We start from the raw sequence: 21,168 nt of genomic DNA, 5'->3' as shown, positions 1-21,168 counted from the left end.
TCTTTCTGATTAGCAATGTTCTGTTGAAGGGTCTCCTTAGTCTCCTGTAGCTCCTTCTGGATTTGCTGTATTTGATTTTGACGAGCTTGAGTTTGACTCTGAGCTGACTTTAACTGGTTCTGTAACTATACATTAGAGAGGGAGGAAGTTAGCAGGATTATTCTGATCACATAACCTCTACTCCTCCAAACAGAAAGAGAGCGACTCCTGCTTTTCAAATGTACATCCTACCTGCTGCATGTGGGTTTTAGCTTGCTGAAGGTCTTTCTGACTCTGAGTCAGCTGGTTCTGATTCTGCTGCAGCTGAGTCTGAGACTGAGACAGCTGGGCCTGAACCTAGAGAGCAATATAGTAAAAATGGTTGACAATGCAACAACAACAAAAAAAAACATGTAATTTAATCTCTAATGAATTTTCATGTTTAAAATTACTTGAAATAATAAACTTTATTTGTATAGATACTTTCATGAAAGAAATACAGCCAAAAGTGCTTCACATCAAAATAAGTCATTAAAAGATTAGGCTAACAATTGCAAACCATTAAAAAGAAACACATTCCAAAGTTAAAAATAAATGAAGACAGATAAATGTTTTGGTAGGAGTCTAATGACTCCTTTAAAAAATTAACAGAATAATAATATTGTTAAATGAATCAATGAAAGAAAAAAAAATATCAAAACATAAAACAACAATTTAAATAAAATGTGAAATGTGGAATTAAAAGCTAAATAAAACATGCATTTTTAAATTCACTCAACTCTACAGGTTAGGAATGCAGTTGCAGAAAGTTGCATCTAATTTTCTTCTGAGTTTGTGTTCTCAGTTTTAGTAAAGAGCAAACAAAAGCAACACAAAAGATGAGTTAAGGTGAAGGCACATAAAGTCTGATACCTCTTCTGACTGCCTTTGACACTTATTAAGACACTGACTTCATTTATTTGATTTTATTTTATTGCCTTTTAGTGTATGGCTGTATTACTTTTTTATTTGTATTTTACAATTTTATGTCTTATGTGAACTGTTTTGTTTTTATTTATGATGTTTTTTATTTATTCTTCTGTGCAGCACTTTGTTAATTTGTGGTTGTTTTAAAGTACTTAAATAAATCTGGTTGGTTGCTTGATTGCATTTCACAATGCTGATTATGTGAATGACCACTATGTAGAAAAAAGCCCCCAAATACCTATTCTTTAACTTTGTTAGAAGACAAAGAAAGGCCTTTAGCATCACTGTCATTAAAGAATTGTCCAAATCCTTCACATTTTTTCTGAGCAAGCTTGGTGTGAAGAGATCTGACGTCGGTACATATTTTAGTAGTGTGCAGTTCAAGAGAAGATGATCCTAGAGTTTCCACTGTTTTCACTAATTATTCCAGAAAAATGTTCCCCTGAAGCAGCAAGTACAACTTTGTTGTCAGCAATTATGCATGTTTTTTTTTCTTTTTTAAGCATTAATGCCTCCCAAAAAGGAAGCCCCTGGTTCAAGGCCACTTGAGCCCCATTCTCCATGTACATCCAGAGTTGTGCCAGGAAGGGCATCAGGCGTAACATCTGTGTCAAATCAAATTACGGATCCATATGGACCATATGCAACCCGGAGCAAAAACCACAGAAGACAAAATACACATGAATACAGAACTCATTTGTTAAATAATTGGGCCCTGATAATAGTTGTTAAAGGCAAAACTGCATAATACACGTTTTCAGTTGTTTAGCCCTTATAACAAAACTAAAACATATACTAAGTTGATGTGTAGCCCTATGTAGATTTCCAAACTTGACAGCCTCAATCTGCTTCGTTACTGACACGATTAATCAGATCGTCATTTACAACCCCAATTCCAATGAAGTTGGGACATTGTGTAAAATGTAAATATAAACAGAATACAATGATTTGCAAATCCTCTTCAACCTATATTCAATTGAATACACCACAAAGACAAGATATTTAATGTTCAAACTGATAAATTTTGTTTTTGTGCAAATATTTGCTCATTTTGAAATGGATGACTGCAACACATTTCAAAAAGGTTGGGACGGGGCAACAAAAGACTGGGAAAGAAGCCATTTCACATTATTGCAATTTCAGAAACATGGTTTAATGAGGATAAAGGCATAGATTTCAAGTTAGAAGGTTATAGCTTGAACTATGTAAACAGAGGAAATAAAATGGGAGGTGGAGTTGCTATAATGTCCATAATAACATTAAATTCCAAGCAATAGAAAATATGACAATACAATATATGACACATTAGAATGCAATACAATAGAGATACTCAATGCAAAAAAGAAATATTATTGTAAGTTGCTTATACAGGTCACCTGGTTCAAGTCTGGAATTTTTTACAGAGTGGGTGGAAAAAACATTTTCCACAATAGGTAACAAAAAAAATATTTATCTGTGGAGATTTCAATATTGATTTGATGAACCCAAATAATCACAAACCAAACGATGACTATATCAATAGGATGCACAGTATGAGTTTTTATCCAGCTATCACTAAACCTAGTAGAATTACATCTCACAGTGCTACTTCATTGACATTTTCACAAATTACATGGAGTCTACAAGTATCAGCGGCCTAATGATCTGCGACATATCTGACCACCTGCCTGTCTTTATAGTATATGATGACAACTGTAATCACCGTAAAACACCCCAAAAACCCATATACAAATTCAAATGAATTTTATTGTCATATGCACAGAAGAACATGTTCCCTGCACAATGAAATGTGTCTACTGCATTTAACCCATCCTAATTGCCAGTAGGAGCAGAAGTCGCCATTAGGCGCCTGGGGACCAGCTCCAGATGTACATCCCTGCCTTGGTCAACAGCAGGGCTGAGCAAACCAACACCGACCCATAACAAACAACACACGCACAACACACAACACATAGGCCGGCCCGGTACATAAACATATATAAAAGCAAAACACGAGGGAAAAGGAGAAAAAAACCCTCATAGCTGCTGCATTACACAGCGGCAATGAGGAAAAAAATTCCCATCAGCACAGAAAAACAATAATCACACAGACAAAAACAAGGACACAGGACGACAACCGAGATTTGAAAAGGTCCAGTTTAACAGAACACTCCGGAGGCAGCCTGTTTGGCGTCTCAACGGCCTTGTCTGCCAATCCTGGAGGGGGAGGGGCAGCCCTAACAGTCCTGAGCAGTCACAGTCGACGTCAGAGCTGGAGAAAATGAGGGGAGGGAGGAAGACCAGGGAGCAAGGCTTAAGTGTTGATCTTCTGAGGAGCTTTTACACAGCGACTTTGAAGTGCAGTTGTATTTGGGGAAGCCAAATGAATAGCCAGATTAGCAGACGCCTGAAAGATTCCACAGTTCTGAGAACAGAGTGGCTCTCAATGCATCTGAATGTAGAATGTGGTCTTCACAGACGGTCAGAGCGGGTTTCCAGGGCTGCAATTCTATACGAGATGTTTTCCAACGCTGCGCAGCCACTGCCTTCCCAATCGAATCAATCTGTAGGGCAGCCTGGAAGGACCAATCAAAGCTGCTTCCACTTTCTTGATTTTCCGGTAAACCAGCATAGTGCCCGCTCCACACATCAGAAAGCCGGTCACCACCAAGCCGAATATGTACACATCTTTGACGTCCTCCACAGAAAGCATGTAAAGGCATCTCCTGACTGGAGGTGTGAGGGGTCGTCTGATCAGCGGGAACAGACTGGGAAACACTCTCTTCCTTGATGTCCTCATCATCTTCTGCCAAGACTGGCAATCCCTCTTCTGGCAACTCCTACACATCACATATAAAACAGGTATTTAATAGTAGAGAAGCTTGAATCTTTGACTGGACTGGGTTGCTTGACGCGAGGACGTTTGGCTTCTAATCGCAGAAGCTTCTTCAGCTAAAATTCTTGCTCTGGTAGTCTGACCTCTGTCTTGACTCTTGTAGAGAAGACTCTTGTAACGTCCTTGCGTCAAGCAACCCAGTCCCGTTGAAGATTCAAGCTTCTCTACTATGGAAATCACCTGGATAACTGAGAGCCTTCACAAAAACAGGTATTTAATACTACTGCAGGCAGTTATTAAAAGACAATTAGAACTACCACGACAGCAAATAAGTTAATAAGCAAGTAAAGCAAATAAATAATTAAAGGAAGTTTTCATTGTTAGCAGAAAGACTTGAGAATGTGTCAGTATTACCACTACTGCAGCAGCACTGTTATACACTTGTATCAGTATCAGCTCTGCAATACATGTCTGATATTTACATCTTGTTAGTGAAACCAGTTTTAAAGTTAAAAAAAATTCCTGTACATTTAAATTTCAAGCTTCAGTGGGAATTGGGGAACTTTATTTCTTTACATACATTATGCATCCCAGAACCAGGTGCAGTAGCTGGTTACAGATAATATGTAGTTTTAATATACATAGTTTTAATATAACAACAACAACAACTGCAACTGTTGTCAGTTACTGCTGCTTGAGGACTGCATCCAGTTTCAGATATGGTGACCTGAGATTAAAAGAAAATTGACTTCTTGGTTTGAACTCTGAAACTCATGAATAAAATAACCGCCACAAATATTAGCAAGAGAAAAAAAAATGATGTCTCTTAGGGTCGAATCCTACATTCATAAATTAAAAACTGTTTTGCACTGCTTATTTAAAAAAAACATTTCTTTCAGATTAAGAGGATGCTTTTACTGATAACTGACCTGACTGACATCTGATGAAACCTGAATTTCTCCCTCATCTTTGATCTCGCCCTCCATCTCGTCATCTTCCACCTGAAACACACACGACAGAGCTGAATACTGGAATATTCTAAAGCTGTACTGAGCTACAGATGTCATTAAGAATTAAATGACAAAACTTTACCAAAGAACCAATGAGCAGCAAATAACAGTCAGTACATATTACTGTTGGCCAATATTTAATGTTCTATTTCATTTCTCCTGACCGCCAGAGGGCGGTGCTTTAGCACCTGGATAACAAGTGCGCAGCACAGAGGTCGAGAATATATACCAACAAAGTCACGCCATTGAATGTGAATGGGTGACGTCACTGGTTGTCTTTATATACCAGACGCACCCAGCGCTCGCTTCTTTTCTACATTCTCGCATTCTTAGAGGTTGAGAACGCATTTAGTTGCGACTGCCGCTCTCGCTTGTAGCCTCGCAACCCACCTTGGTTGGAGCTACGTGCACTGCACACGTCCTCCAGAGGCTGCGAGACACGGCTTCATCGTTTTTTGTATTCTTTGACGCCTGTCGTGAGTACACCTTCCTAAACGCCGGGTGCGCGCCTATGCCGCTGCCCTGCTGGGTATTTTCCTCTGTGCACATTAGCTGTGTTGTTTCGATGAAAGCTGGCTATTTGTTTAGTTGTGTCACTAACCCCGTTAACTATGGTTATGTGTGTATCAGAACCAGTATAGTGTACTGTGTTGGGCTTGCCGTGAGTGTTTTCCACTCCTGAAGTACTTCGTCTGCACTGCCGCCATTTGCTAAGTTTAACAGCTCCGCTAGCAGCTAGTGTTGTCGTCGTTGCTCTAAGTGACTTACCACTTGGGCTGTGAGTTTTTCGGCTGTGTGCATCGTGTTATTACTGTGACTGTTTCACGCTCCGGGCCTTGTATTAGCTTTTACACTGTGTTTCATGCTCCGGGCCTCGTGCCGAGTCTGCGGCTGGAGTGCTTCATGCTCCGTGCCTCGTGTCGAGTCGACGGCTGTGAGTGCTTCACGCTCCGTGCCTCGTGTTACTATTTACACTGCATGTGATTCACGCTTTGTCTTTCCATTTGTAACCATCAGGGCTTGCGTTAGCCATCTGCACGCAGTCCACAATGTTGACAGGGCCTTTGTTGCATGGCTGTAGTACCTGTTTGGCTCCCTGAGCCCAGATGATGGACATATGTTTTGCCCCTCGTGTCTTGGGATCGGACACCTGAGGGAAGCCCTGACTGGCGATGCCTGCCTTAATTGTGCCAGCATGCCACTGGCAGAGAGATCTGCTAGACTTGCGGCATTGGAAAGTGGAATATCTAGTGCGACTTTGGCCTCCAGCCCCAGGAAGGACCAAAGCGCCGTAAACGCCCACATGCAGGAGCCCCTTCTGCTAAGAAGGTTACTCATGACATGCTTTGGCTGAAAAGGTCGAAACGTTGACTTCTGAGTTTGCTCAGATTAAGTCCTTGCTTCTGAATCTACAGCCTAGGGATGCAGTGACAGTTCCTGTTGTCCCTAATGAGGCTGATCAGACCAATGTAGTTACTCAGCAGGAGGAAGATGTCGTGTCTATTGCTGCAACTGATTCCTTGTACATGACAAGTGATATAAACTGTGTGGAGGATGAGGATGAGAGGGTCTTTCTCCAAGCCATTCATTAGTGGGCTCTCATACCTCTGAGGCAGAGTCCATGCCGCAAACCGGACCTGGACTATCCTTTGTCAAGCAAGCTGTTCAGTTGGCTTTATCCAGGCTTGGGGTCGACAATCCCCCTGCGGAAACCACCGCTTCAAGTGCCTTTTTCAAAGTCACTCAGAAGCCTGAGTTCAACATTCCAGTTTCACAAATATATCGAGGAGCTCCACCGATGTTGGGCGGACCCCAAATCATTGACCCATCTATCACAGGACTGCAGAGCCCTTAGCTCTATGTGTGATTCAGCGCAGTATGGTCTGAACCGTATGCCCGCCATTGACAGCATTATTGCGAACCTGGTTGTGGCTCCAGCTGATGCTGCTCGGCCGGATGCCCTGCCCACGTCCTCAGTGTAGGGTCACTGATGACCTCCTCACCAAAAGCTATGACATAGCTGCTGCATCGGTCACCTAGGCAACTCACTGTCCCATTTAGCCCTTGCCCTCTCAAAGTCTTTGAGGGAGGCAGAGGTTGATGATGCTATGCAAAGTCTTAGTGATGCCTCACTCCAAACCTTTACTTATATGCCAGAGAGCTTGGCAGACTGATGTCAACCCTTACCATCACTAGACGTCAGGTGTGGCTTGCGCAGTCCCCCCTGTCCGAATCCTGCAGAGGCACACTCCGTTCGCTGCCAGTTCTTCCAGGCCAAGTATTTGGACCTGCGGCCCAACAAACTTTAGAGCATGCTGTTGAGGCTAGTAAATCTCGGCAACAGTGTTGACCTAACGGTCTTCCAGACCTCAGCCAGTCAGACGTGCTACAGCTTTTCACTCTACATCCAGGCTTCCGCAGACTCCCAGAGCTGCTTTTGCAGTTGAGGGCCAGCTCTCCCAGCAGCCTGCCTTTCATGAGCCTAGGCAGACCCCCGAGAACTGAACGGTTTCACAGAGCTTCCAGTAATCGCGGCCAGAGGTCCTCAGGGATGCGAGGCAGAGGGTCGGGTCTGACTGCCAATGTTTGGCCCCAGCCGTTTTTCACGAAATCAACTCAGCCACTGGGAGGCTCAAGTTCAAGACCCATGGGTCATTTCAACCTGTTCGAAGGTTACAGAATGTCGTCCTCCAAAGGTTCAATGGGGTGAGGATGACTGTTGTTTCCGACTCGGTGCAGTCTGCTGCCCTACAACGGGAGATTTTGGAACTCCTGGAGAAGGGGGCCATAGAGCCAGTTCACAGTTCAGACCAGCTCAGGGAGTTCTATTCAATTTACTTCCTTGTTCCAAAGAGGATGGCGGCTTTCGTCCTATCCTCGATCTCCGACGTCTGAATCATTATATCAAAGTGCTGCAGTTTCACATGCTCCGCACAGTAGACGTCCTTCAAACTATCACACCAGGAGACTGGTTCACAAGTGTCGACTTAAAAGACGCCTATTTCCATGTGCCAGTGGCGCTCATCACAGGCAGTTTCTCCGCTTTGCTTTCGAAGGTCAGGGCACACCAGTTCAGGGTGCTTCCTTTCGGCCTCTCTCTCACCCCTCGTATATTTACCAGATGTATGGCTGCAGCACTAGCCCCACTGCAAGCTCTTGGATTAAGAATCCTACTCTACTTAGACGATTGGATTGTCTGCACTCCGACTCAGGAGCAGGCGCACAACGACACAGCTCTTCTACTGAACAATGTCTCTCATTTAGGACTCACAGTGAACTTTGCAAAGAGTTCTCTTGTTCACAGTTAACAAACGACCTTCATCGGCATTGCCATCAACTCCCTGACTATGACTGCATCGCCATCCCCGCAGGAGAGCGGACGATGTAATTCGTCTCGTCTCACACATTCAACGGGCTGTGACGCTGCCTTTTGGTTTGATGCTCCGGTTGATGGGCAAATTGACTGCAATGTCGCTAGTGGTACCTTTGGGACTTCTGTTCTTACGTCCCTACAGATTTGGATCAACAACCTAGGCCTCAACTCAAAGTTGCACCAGCACAGGCTTGTACGACTCTCCAACCAGTGCCTTCTGCACCTCAAACCCTGGGGGAACGTGGACTTCATCTGCAAGGGTGTCCCTCTAGGCTCTGTTCCTTCTTGCCGAGAGGTGGTTGTTACAGATGCATCACTCAAAGGTTGGGGGGGCCCGTGTGGAATCACAGGATGGTGAGGGGTGTCTGGAGTCCTCAGGAGAGACTCCAACACATAAACGTGCTGGAGCTTCGCGCTGTGCGACTGGCTCTCAAGCATTTCCTCCCGGCCCTGAGAGGAAGACATGTTCTTGTCCGGTCGGACAACACGTCAACAGTCTATCACATAAACCGTCAGGGGGGGCACCAGGTCCAATCACTCATTGGCAGAAAACTCGGAAGCTTCTTATGGGTGTTGCCTCGCCTTCAAAGTGTCAGAGCAGTTCATCTGCAGAACAGCAGTACAGAACAGAGCAGCGGATTTACTCTCCAGACAGAAACCACCACCGGGAGAGTGGAGACTGAACCCGATTGTGGTTCCAAATGATCTGGCAGAAATATGGTGCAGCGGAAGTGGACCTTTTCGCTTCAAGCACCTTGACACATTGCCCACAATGGTACTCCCTCTTGGAAACCAGACAGCCCGCTGGGGCAGGATGCATTGGCTCACCCGTGGCTGGGACTGCCTCCTTTATGCCTTGCCTCCTCTCCCGCTGCTGATGTTGACACTGCACAGGATAGATCAGAGCAGCCACAGGGTGCTGCTGGTTGCTCCATTCTGGCCTGGGAGGATTTGGTTTCCCATGATTTACAAACTCCTCGAGGGAGAACCTTGGGCTCTCCCGGAGAGGAAGGATTTGTTGTCACAGCTACAGAGGAGGATTTGGCACCCTCACCCAGAACGCCTTCAACTGTATGTGTGGCCGTTGAGGGGCCAGACTCCTTGTTAAGTTCTTGTGACCAGGCTGTTGTTCAGACTATCCTTAATTCACGTGCTGCTTCTACCAGGGCTTTGTATGACAACAGATGGAAGCTGTTTGCGCAGTGGTGTGAGAAACAAAAGTTAGACCCGGAGCATTGCCCTGTGCCTATTCTCCTCAAATATTTACAAGAACTGCTGGAGAAATGACTTTCTGTCGCTACCTTGAAGGTTTATGTTGCTGCAATCTCTGCCCGGCACATCTACGTTGATGGCCGGTCAGTGGGTTCACACCTCTTAGTGTGTCGTTTTTTGAAAGGTGCTCTACGTTTGCGGCCTCCAAGGCTTGCACGCGTACCTTCATGGGACCTTCCTCTAGTCCTGGAGGGTTTAAGCTTATCCCCTTTCGAACTAGTTGAAAGTGCTGATCTTAAATGGGTGTCAGTGAAGACTGCCTTTCTACTTGCACTGTCTTCAGCTAAGCGGGTGGGAGAGCTCCATGCCCTATCAGTCGCTGGGGAATATTTGCGATGGAATTCTGACGGATCTGGGGTTACGCTGTGGCCTAATCTGTCCTTTTTACCCAAGAGAATTTCAATTTTTCATGTTAACCAGCCAGTTTCCTTGGCTGTGTATGTCCCGCATTCTGATCCAGGATTATCTGTTTCAGGTTCCCTGTTCCTGTCCGAATGTTGAAGCAGTACATTAGTGCGACTGCCAGGATCACCAGTACATTAGTGCGACTACCAGTGACGTCACCCAGGTCACATTCAATGGCATGACTTTGTTGGTATATATTCTCGACCTCTGTGCTGCGCATATGTAGTTATCCAGGTGGTAAAGCACCGCCCTCTGGCGGTCATCCGGAATTCATAGAACCGTAGTTACATTCGTAACTCTCGTTTTGTTTGTCTGAATCTTTAAAAGTGTCCCGACCTTCTTATTTTTTTTTATTATTACTTTTTTGCACAAAGGTCAAATTCCAGGCATGTGAGAGGCAAATAAAGAAGAGTCTTCTCCAAAACTTTAGAGGTAGTGACAAAGAAGGGGAACAGACTCAAGCCCAATACAGTTACTTTGAAAAGTTACTTTATTAGTTACTTGATAAAGTTACGTCATTAGCAGATTTATGCAGTTACTTTATTAAGAGCTGCTGACAACTTGTAACTAATAAGTAATGTAACTAATAAGGTAACTAGTCATCTAACTTGGTTATTTTTAAGATTGAGTACTCAGAAAAGTAACTAATCAGCAAAGTAACAGTTACTTTTCTGAGTACTCGATCTTAAAAATAACCAAGTTAGATGACTAGTTACTTTAATAGTTACATTCAGCAGCTGCCAACAAGTTGTCCGCAGCTGCTAATGAATTAACTCTATAAAGTAACTGTAAAATGTAACTGTTCAAAGTAACTTTTCAAAGTTACTGTGGTAACACTGCTCTGAAAATGGCTGTGCAGCGACGCTCCCCATCAAACCTGATGGAGCTTGAGAGGTGCTGCAAAGAGGAACGGGCAAAACTGCCCTAAGATGGCATTATGTTCAACAAGAATTGAGGCTGTAATTGCTGACAAAGCTGCATCAATAAAGTATCTAGCAAAGGGTGTAAGTACTTATGTACGTCATTTTTTTAGTTTTTATTTTTAATAAATTTGCAAAAAAAAAAAAAAAAAACAAAAAAACACTTTTTTCATGTTGCCATTATGGGGTACTATGTCTAGAATTTTGAAGGGGGGGAAATCAATTTACTCCATTTTGAAATAAGGCTGTAACATAAAATGTGGAAAATGTGAAGCGCTGTGAATATTTTCCGGATTCACCGTCGGTGTTCAATACAAATGTAAGCTGTAGAAGTGATATTTGGAGAGATAAAGTGACAACCTGAGGTCAGTGCTGGGTGTCTTTGTTGGCCATTATACTGGATGACCTTTAAAATCTGGGCCAATCCTGTCCAGGCTCAATCCTAGCCATGAGGTTTGACAACAACAAATTTCTGCGCTCAAACTCTAAAATAAGTTACTAAATGCATAAAGACAAAGCAGCCATGGCATGCTTTTGTTTACCTGCAAGGCAAATGTTGATCGGAGTCGTATTTTTTTGCTCTGTAGAGATGGTTGTGAACTTTCTGGCCTGCTCTCTTCCACCTCATCTTCGTCCCTACTCCTCTTTGAACTTGCTGTACACAAACAAATAACCACACACAGCACAATGATACATGGTGATTGACATTTGTGAGCAACCTCACAAAATTCAGAATGTCTACATTATTTCAGTTGTCTATATATTAAACGCCAAGTGGCCTCTGTGTACATGTACGCATGGGTGCGTGGGTATGGCTTCGATCAAGGAGAAACGGAAAGTTGATAGGACTAATATTTTTCAAGAAATTAGGGATATTAGGTAACAACAGCGAACAAGAGATGTTAATTACATTTTGGACTCACACGCCATTCCAAATCATCATAGGAATTTTGCATAATTTATTACCACCCTTGAAAAATGTCTGCTGCTTATTTTATAAATGCTACCCAATCTAAAGCCCGTTGATCCACACGGGCCACGTGCTAGTAATGATTTATTACTTACTTTCAATTTCAATATGACAAACCGCTAATGCCACTGTTCATGTCCAAACTTTTGTGGATCTTACTGGAGGTGAACAACATTTTAAAGAACTGTTTGACAGACCAACTGTACTGCAGTGCAAGCACAGAGACAAGGAAACAAAAATCTATTTCCCAGTAGAGTTGAGATCAGTCTGCAGACACGACTGCGGAGACTCCAACTTCGACATCCATGGGTAATGATAACACTATAAAACTAGTCTGCCAATGCTGTATTGACCTGAAATTTATTTTGAAGTAAACTGTGATTTGACTGTAAATGACGCCACACCAAACAGTCTACACCGTTTCAGAATTATTAGTAGGACTGGTCTTACTGACCTGATCCAATCAAAGAGGAGGATGTGGATGGCCGCTCTGCATCCTGACTGGCTGTCTGCTGCTGTGTGGGCTGAACAAAAGCTGTGGCCTGGGTGCTGGATGGCTGAGATACAGAGGTTTGCGTGCTCACCAGACTGGAACTGGTGGAGTGTACTGCAGCACCTGCACTGATCAGCACTGTAGAAACAAATGCTTTATTACACTGATACCGAACAGACACCGGTGACCAACTGCAAACACACAATACTCAGCATATAAGCCATTTCGACCTGTCTTAGCCATTTATAAAATAGAATAGAAGTCTGCTCTCACCTGATACTTCAACGTACACACAGAGTGAAAGACGAGTTTTTAAAAGCACAGATTTTCTTGTGAGGCGCAACAAGTGTTTTGTTTTGGTTGTGTTTTAGATTTTATAGTAAAAACTGTGTTCAGATGTAGCTAGGGATTGTTGCTAGCTCCTTCTTGTTCTGTGTTGTGGTGGATTCATCCATCCATCCATTTTCTTCCGCTTTATCCAGAGTCGGGTCGCAGGGGCAGCAGCTCAAGCAAAGCCGCCCAGACCTCCTGATCCACACACACCTCCCCCAGCTCCTCCGGGGGAACCCCAAGGCGTTCCCAAGCCAGCCGAGAGATGTAATCCCTCCAGCATGTCCTGGGTCTTCCCTGGGGCCTCCTCCCAGTGGGATGTGCCCGGAACACCTCTCCAGCGAGGCGTCCAGGGGGCATCCGGAAAAGATGCCCGAGCCACCTCAACTGACTCCTTTCGACGTGGAGGAGCAGCGGCTCGACTCCGAGCTACTCCGGAGTGACCGAGCTCCTCACCCTATCTCTAAGGGAGCGCCCAGCCACCCTGCGGAGGAAACTCATCTCGGCCGCTTGTACTAGCGATCTCGTTCACTGCAGACGCTGCACCGATCCGTCTATCCATCTCACGCTCCATCCGTCCCCTCACTCGTGAACAAGACCCCCGAGATACTTAAACTCCTCCACTTGAGGCAAAGGACACTCCACCGACCTGAAGAGGGCAAAGCACCTTTTTTCCGGTCGAGAATCATGGCCCTCGGGATTTGGAGGTGCTGATTTTCATCCCGGACGCTTCACACTCGGCTGCAAACCGCCCCAGTGCAACGCTGAAGGTCCTGATTTTACGAAGCCAACAGAACCACATCGTCCCAAACAGCAGAGACGAGATTCTGTGGTTCCCAAACCAGAACCCCCTCTACACCCTGGCTGCGCCTAGAAATTCTGTTCCATAAAAATAATGAACAGAACCGGTGACAAAGGGCAGCCCTGGCGGAGGCCAACGTGCACTGGAAATAAGGTTTGACTTACTACCGGCAATGCGAACCAAGCTCCTGCTGCGGTCGTACAGGGACCGGATAGCCCTTAGCAAAGGACCCTGGACCCCGTACTCCCGAAGCACTCCCCACAGGTGCCCCGAGGGACACGGACGAACGCCTTCTCCAGATCCACAAAACACATGTGGACTGGTTGGGCAAACTCCCATGAACCCTCGAGCACCCGATGAAGCGTGTAGAGCTGGTCCAGTGTGCCGCGACCAGGACGAAAACCACACTGCTCCTCCTGAATCCGGGGTTCGACGATCGGTCGAATTCTCCTCTCCAGTACTCTGGAATAGACCTTACCGGGGAGGCTGAGGAGTGTGATCCCCCTATAGTTGGAACACACCCTCCGGTCCCCCTTCTTAAACAGAGGGACCACCACCCCGGTCTGCCAATCCAGAGGCACTGTCCCCAATCACCACGCGATGTTGCAGAGGCGTGTCAGCCAAGACAACCCCACAACATCCAGAGACTTAAGGTACTCAGGGACGGATTTTCATCCACCCCAGGAGCCTTGCCACCGAGGAGCTTTCTAACCACGTCGGTGACTTCAGCACCGGGTAATGGATGAGTCCGCCTCTGAGTCCCCAGTCTCTGCTTCCCTCTTCGGAAAACGTGACGACGGGATTGAGGAGATCCTCGAAGTACTCCTTCCACTGCCTGACAACATCCCCAGTCAGGGTCAACAGATTCATCAATGTCCAAAAACAGGTGGTTCTTCTCTATTAGCATGCAGCATATTTCAACATCTGCAGCTGTTCCGCATGCTGTCCCACCTTCATTTGGAGCAGAGTGCTTGTAACAAAGCTGTATGACAAATGTACTTTGTAAAAACTAGACTACTGGCTCAAACAAAAATGACTTGAGTAAGAGTAGAAATACAGGTTTAAAAAAGTAATTAAAAAAGTGCTCGTTCCTCTTAAAAAAAAAAATAATAATAATAATAATGTGAGCCAGCAGTATAAAACGAAAATGCCACACTATATATTTTTTTTTTTTTTTACTCACTCTTACCGTCTTGATTGTCAGTCTGTGTGGTCGGCATCACAGTGGCAGTGGGTGTCGACATGGACACAGTTGCTGGGGTGACCATGGGTCGGATGCTGGCACGGGGCGTGGCCTTGCTACCAGGTGAGGGGCTGGGCTTGTTACTAGGAGATGGTGTACTAGGAGTGGGGCGGATGTTGGCAGTAGGAGGGGTCAGACAGAGTGGAGCTGATGGAACAGTTAAAACACCTTATTTCACTTAAAATTTAACTAAAACTTCTCTCTTACTCTGCACATTAAAGAAGTGATCCAAGCATGTGACTGACTAAGGAAATAATTCTCACCCTTTTTTCCTTAGAACCCTCTCCCTCCACTTACACCTAAGACTGGCTGGGTGTGTATCTTAGTTTACCTTCCTCTGTCTTGAGCAGGACTCTTAAGTGAAATCTGCCTCTGGTCTGCAGATCTGGCCTGTTCCCCAACCTGAACACACAGATAAGATCAGTTTCTACAGAAAGCAACAGAGAGGAACACTGCATCCACTACACAACTACAGAAAAGAAAAACCAACAACTGCCTTTTCACACATAAAATTCCTGTTATAATTTTTTTGCCAATTCAGAAAATCAGAAGAATACACAATTAGGTTTTTTTTTTATTCCAAATTTGACTTATTATCAGCAGATACTCATTATTAAAAGAGCTGAACGCCAAAACACTTCTCTACTTTGTGTCCTTTTTTTTGGGGGGGGGGGGGGGGGGTAAAAATATCGCCCTCTGGAGGCACATGTACATAAATATGAAAAGGTCATATGCTTAACAAATATTTCAACCTTGGATAAACTCTGGTCCTGTGGTTCTTCTTTGGTATCAGAGTGAGCTTGGCTCTCTCTTAGATCCTTTAGCTCTCGGTCAAGCCGGAGGAGGCGTCCTTCATACTGGGACTTAAGCGCGTTCAGTTTCACCTCCTGCTCTTCTTTACTCTGTTTCAGTTCTTCTATTTCCTGACACAGCTTCTCCTTGGCACCTAGACACAGAGATGGAGGCAATCACAAGCAAGAGAACTGTATATACAGAGCACCCAGAAAGTATTCACAGCGCTTCACTTTCTCCTCTTTTTATGTTACAGCCTTACTCCAAAATGGAGTAAATTCATTTTATTGACACACCTTTGACAGAAATTAGAGCCTCAACTTTTCCTGAATATGATACAACAAGCTTGGTGCATCTATCTTTGGGCACTTTTGTCCATTCCTTTTTGCAGCGCCTCTCAAGCTCCATCAGGATTGATGGGGAGCGTCAGTGCACAGCCATTTTCAGATCTGTCCAGAGATGTTCAATCAGATTCAGGTCTGGGCTCTGGCTGGGCCACTCAAGGACATTCACAGAGTTGTCCTGAAGCCAATCCTTTGATATCCTGGTTGTGTGCTTAGGGTTATTGTCCTGCTGAAAGATAAACTGTCGCTGCAGTTTGAAGTCAAGAACACTCTGGAGCAGGTTTTCATCCAGGATGTCTCTGCACATTGCTGCATTCATCTTTCCCTCACTCCTGATTAGTCTCCCAGCTCCTGCTGCTGAACAATATCCCCACAACATGATGCTGCCACCACCATGCTTCTCTGTAGAATGATGGTGCCTGGTTTCCTTCAAACATAATGCCTGAAATTCTCACCAAAGAGTTCAGTCTTTGTCTCAGCAGACCAGAGAATTTTGTTTCTCACGGTCTGAGAGTCCTTCAGGTGCCTTTTGGCAAACTCCAGAAACATGGCAGCCCTCATATGCCTTTTGCTAAGGAGTGTCCACTCTATCATACAAGCCTGATTGGTGCATTGCTGCATAGATGGTTGTCCTTCTGGAAGGTTCTCATTTCTCATTATGGGGTGTTGTGTGTACAATTTTGAGGGAGAAAAAAAAAAAAGAATTTACTCCATTTTGGAATAAGGCTGCAACAAAGTGTGGAAAAAGTGAAGCACTGGGAATACTTTCTAGATGCACTGTATTTGATTTGTGGCTGTCACATCCATAAATCCAGTGTATGAATCACTGCAGGAGGACCATCTTGGGATGCAGAGAACCGTTACTGGGAGAAATAAAATAAATAAATAATAAGAGCTTCAAATGTGTACAGCCAATAAAACTTGAGTTAATTTTAATTACAACAATACTCTTCTGGTTTTACTAAGGTCAAGACTCAGGTAATGTTACAACATTGGACAGAAAGTAATACGTAATGTATAGCGGCAGTTAAAAACCACAACCGACTTTGCACAGTTCAAGTGTAGGGCATGTGTTTCAGTAACAAAATGGAGCTTATTTCAACAAAATTTAGCTACAGATTTCTAACATTACTGGTAAATTTCAAAGAAGGTTCCGGGTTCAAATCCCACCCTTGCCACATTTCTCCGTGTAATGTGGAGTTGCGTCAGGAAGGGCATCTGGCGTAAAACCTATGCCAATTCAACATTCAGATCCACCTTGGATTTGCTGTGGCGGCCCCGAGTGCAAACAAGGGAGCAGCCGAAGGGACTTACTATCAAACGGGTGATGGTGGGGCCCTTTTGTTTCTTCTGACTGCCTGTCCACCAAACAGACTGTAAACCTAAAAGTTGACCATACGGAGGATATTTCTTGTCTACTTAAAGTAAAATTTCTTCTCACATGGCAGTTCTGTGGTAAAATGGCCAGTGATCTGGACTACACTCTAAATCCAGTGATCAAAGTCCAAATCTTTGTAGAAACTAAATTTGTAGTCTTATGGTGTTTAACACGAGTGGCAGCTCCAGAGATTTTTTTTCTGCAGGTGCTATGGGGGAGCTTGACATTTATGAGGGTGCTATGGGCTCGTGTGTTGCGATGGCTCTCTGCTACACCTCTGCCACATTCACGGGCATGCATACATATAGCCACATTCTGATCTGCGACAGTCACTAATGACATACAGAATGAAGAAAATCACAGACAAACCTAGGCTACTGTTCAATACAAATATTCAGACCTTCACGTGTAACCTATAGCCTCAGAAGAAAAAATGCTAATGGCAGGCAGAGAGAAAATCTTTCACCTTTCATTGATGTCTTCATTAACAGCACAATGCGCCTGCTGTTGTGGTTAAGAACAAAAACATCAATGATTTGGCTGCTGTCCTTAGGTCGTGTTCTCTGAGGGGTAATTGCCAGAAGTGACACTGGGTCACTGGTTTGGCCGTGCCTTCTGCTTTTCCTCATGTAGTTCTTTAGGTGACACAGACTTCACCTCTTTCCAATTCCACTCATGGATATCTGTGCATCAAAAACTGAACCATTTCAGCAACTTCAAACTATACTCACTGCAGTATGATGTCATCATTGATGCTGAAAAACTTGTCCATGCCTTTGTCTCCTCTAGGCTTGACTACTGTAACTCCCTGCTCTTTGGGATCTCTGGAGAAAACCTTCAAAGGCTCCAATACACTCAAGAGAACATAGAGAACTCACTGTTTAATAGGCTGATTTTGGTCTTAGCACCTAGGATGGCCTTTCTGGTCTTTTCCTCTTTGTCAGCCATCTGCAGTTTCAGCTTTTCCTCTCTGTTCGTGCTCTCAGACAGCTGCAGGAGATAAATATTTGCTCTCTAAGCATAAATAGATAAAAAGACTACTAATTTATCACAGTTCATTTTACCCTTCATTGCAACATTTAAATGACTCAGAGTGAAGATCATGTCAACAGCCTTTGTCTCTATATTTATATACAGTTCCTGTGAACAAAACCACCAAAATGTACTGGAAAACTATTTCACACACAGAACAAGAGGAATAAAAGACATGAAACTGCTGCTTTTCAGAGACAATTCTATGGCAGTAATCTTATGACCATTTACAGAACTTCCCTCCGATACTGAATGCAACTACAGTCAAGTGTGTGGTGAGGCAGAGAACCACACACTTGACTGTAGTTGCATTCAGCATCGGAGGGAAGTTCTGTAAATGGTCAAGTGTGTGGTGAAGCAGAGAACCACAATGGAGCAGTGTTGAAGAAATGAGGTCTTGCAGAATTCCTTTGACAGTTTAGATGCTGTGCACAGAGGTACAGCAGGATAGACAATGTACCGTAATACAACAGCACACGGCATGTCTGAGATAAATATTGTTCAATTACTACATGTTAACCACAACTGCACATCTGGAAACGTTTAAACATGTTTCCTGCAAACATTAATTGGACTGGTCCATATGTTAAAATGACAATAGTGAAAAACATCCAACTAAACGTGAAACAATAAATGATCCTATTTTATGCAGTGAAACACCTGCATTATAAAAGACTCCATTAACATTAACAAATTTAAACATACTAAATACTTCACAAGGACTACTAATCTCTGCTGTAGAAGGCTGTTAACTGAAGAAACAGTTGTCAACAATGAAAAATAACCCAAAGAAAGGATCCTTCAATACAAATAAATTAATGGAGCAGAATGTGGAATACCTCTTGTTTTAGTTTTGCCAGCTCTTCTTGTAATGCCTGGCTAGCTTCATTACCAAGGTTAGCGTCACTGGCCTGGACAGACTGGGAACTCTGACTGGCCTGGCTAGCCTCAATGGTCTGTTTAGCTTCTGTTAGCTGCTCCTCCAGATGCGTTATACTGGTTTCACGGTCGCCAACAGTCTGGAAAAAAGGGAACAATTAAACAGGAGATTTAACTTTTGTAATTGAGTAAATCAACTTGGGGTGGTGGTAGAAAACAGAAAAAAATAATAATGAGCAGTGAGGAGATATTTGGAAATCAAAGCTGATATCTAGAAAAGGCAGTAAGCGAGTAATACATATTTGTATATATGCAGTAGTGCTATTAGTAGTAATTAACTCATAGCATTAAATCTATCTATGCTGTATTAAACTCTCACACCAAACAAGTAACCTTAAATACTTAGTAGCTTCTTCATATCCATGAAAGCACTTTTCACATAGAGAGACTGTAACACAGCAGGCATGAACACATGTCAACACATACTACTGAATGGCAGCTGTACACACAGTGCTTTGCTGCCTAAAATAACTGCCAAGATTTTTCTAACCTTCTGAAGGATGTCCAACTGGCCTTGAAGCTCAGCAACCTGGAAGGAAGGAAAGTATAGATACACACATATTAAGTCTCCTTCATAGTGTTAATATTTTTACATTTAATCTTTTTTATTTGACCTGTCCTCTGCATATTGGACTCCTAAGCAAATAATGAGTGACTATGGAAAACAGATGGACAGATTTAATTTGAAGACATTTACAGCTAAATCAGACAAACATAAAAATACAGCAAAAATACAGCAAATTCATCCTGCTTTGGTCAGTAGTCACAAATACTCAAGGCAGCTACATAATGTCCTCCTGCAGTATTAAGAAGTGCTACAAACAAATACAAAAAGCAGGTATCAGGTTGTAAAGAATGGAAAATGGAGAGACTGACAGCGAAAGAGAATAAGCTCCAGCCTGGATTTTTTTTTTTTTTTTTTGGCTCATTTTGAGTCTCCAGCTGTGGACACTCTCTGTGTCTCTGAAATAACAGTGTTATGTGCATGTCTTTTTTGTTTGTTTTGCTTTTTATCAGGCTTGGGGAGTAACGGAATACATGTAATGGCATTACATAATTAGGATACAAAAAAAGGTAACTGTATTCTGCTACAGTTACAGAAAAAAAGACGTATTCATATTACAGGTATATTTAGTAAAAATGGGGATTACTTCGCAGGATTACAATTTTAATGCATTTTATGATATTATCCAGGGTTCTAGCTAGCGCAAACTTGTGTTACGACCCATTACGCTATAATTTTGGAACGTTATGCTTATTTTCAATACAGCGTCTGTAATCAACCGTTTCTGCAGCGCGACTCCAGTTTGAATGGCTCATGGCTCTTTGATTCGCTGCTCTTCAGAAGCGGTAAGTCCGCTTCTTCACCCCTCTGAAAGCCATTAAAATATCATGAGTCACTTTTGTGTGGATTAAAGTCACTAACTGGGACTCTGGTCTTGTTGCAGTTGAGAAACAAGAATCGGTCTCCGTTTTGTCACAGCTTCAAATGCTGCGCGGCTCTCTGAATTAATAACGCTCGGAATTAATAACTTCAAAATGAATCGCCACTTTAAATAAAATTACACCTCTTACAAACGTTGCAATACAGACAAACTACAATCGACTAAAACATTTTTTCCTCCCAAAATGAGACGTCTTGCATTCTTTATGAACCTGACCTGCAGCACATCTGCAAGAGCTCAGCTCATAGGTATGGAAATACATTCATGCCAATAATAATGTCTGAAAGGAAATGCTTTTGACAAAAACTAACAGACTTTATTTCTGTTTATGTCCAGAGATCAAGGATCCACCATGTAGAGTTTACTATGTCCAGAGTTTAAGGATCCAGTAACCAATTTCATATTTATTTAAGCCTCAATAAAATGTTGTTCAATTTCAATTTAATCAGCTTATAAAGTGCCAAATTACAACAAAAGCCGTCTCAAGGCGCATCACACAGAACAGTTCAACATAAAAAAAATTAAATAAATAAATAAATAAATTCAAATACCTAATTAAAAACAGAAGTAAAATAATAAATCATAAAATAAAAACTACTCATAAGAAAGAGAATAAAAATAGGTTTTAAGTCTTGACTTAAAAATGTCTACGGACTCCGA

The 21,168-nt window shown here is 43.3% G+C and overlaps 1 protein-coding gene across 1 annotated transcript in view; it reads right to left on the bottom strand.

The window, feature by feature from the left end:
• Positions 1–21,168, bottom strand: part of tpra (translocated promoter region a, nuclear basket protein) — a 169,406-nt gene that overhangs the window by 36,313 nt on the left and 111,925 nt on the right. Inside the window, 10 exon segments of the mRNA XM_034183752.1 lie at positions 4,690–4,761; positions 11,283–11,395; positions 12,165–12,341; positions 14,525–14,708; positions 14,710–14,725; positions 14,910–14,980; positions 15,331–15,524; positions 17,971–18,082; positions 18,964–19,143; positions 19,554–19,592. Of these exon segments, the coding sequence (XP_034039643.1) occupies positions 4,690–4,761; positions 11,283–11,395; positions 12,165–12,341; positions 14,525–14,708; positions 14,710–14,725; positions 14,910–14,980; positions 15,331–15,524; positions 17,971–18,082; positions 18,964–19,143; positions 19,554–19,592 (1,158 nt within the window).

This window comes from Thalassophryne amazonica, chromosome 12 (assembly GCF_902500255.1).
Source record: "Thalassophryne amazonica chromosome 12, fThaAma1.1, whole genome shotgun sequence".
Classification (NCBI taxonomy): domain Eukaryota; kingdom Metazoa; phylum Chordata; class Actinopteri; order Batrachoidiformes; family Batrachoididae; genus Thalassophryne; species Thalassophryne amazonica.
Note: the sequence above shows the minus strand (reverse complement) of the source record. Positions and strands in the feature narration are given on the sequence as shown.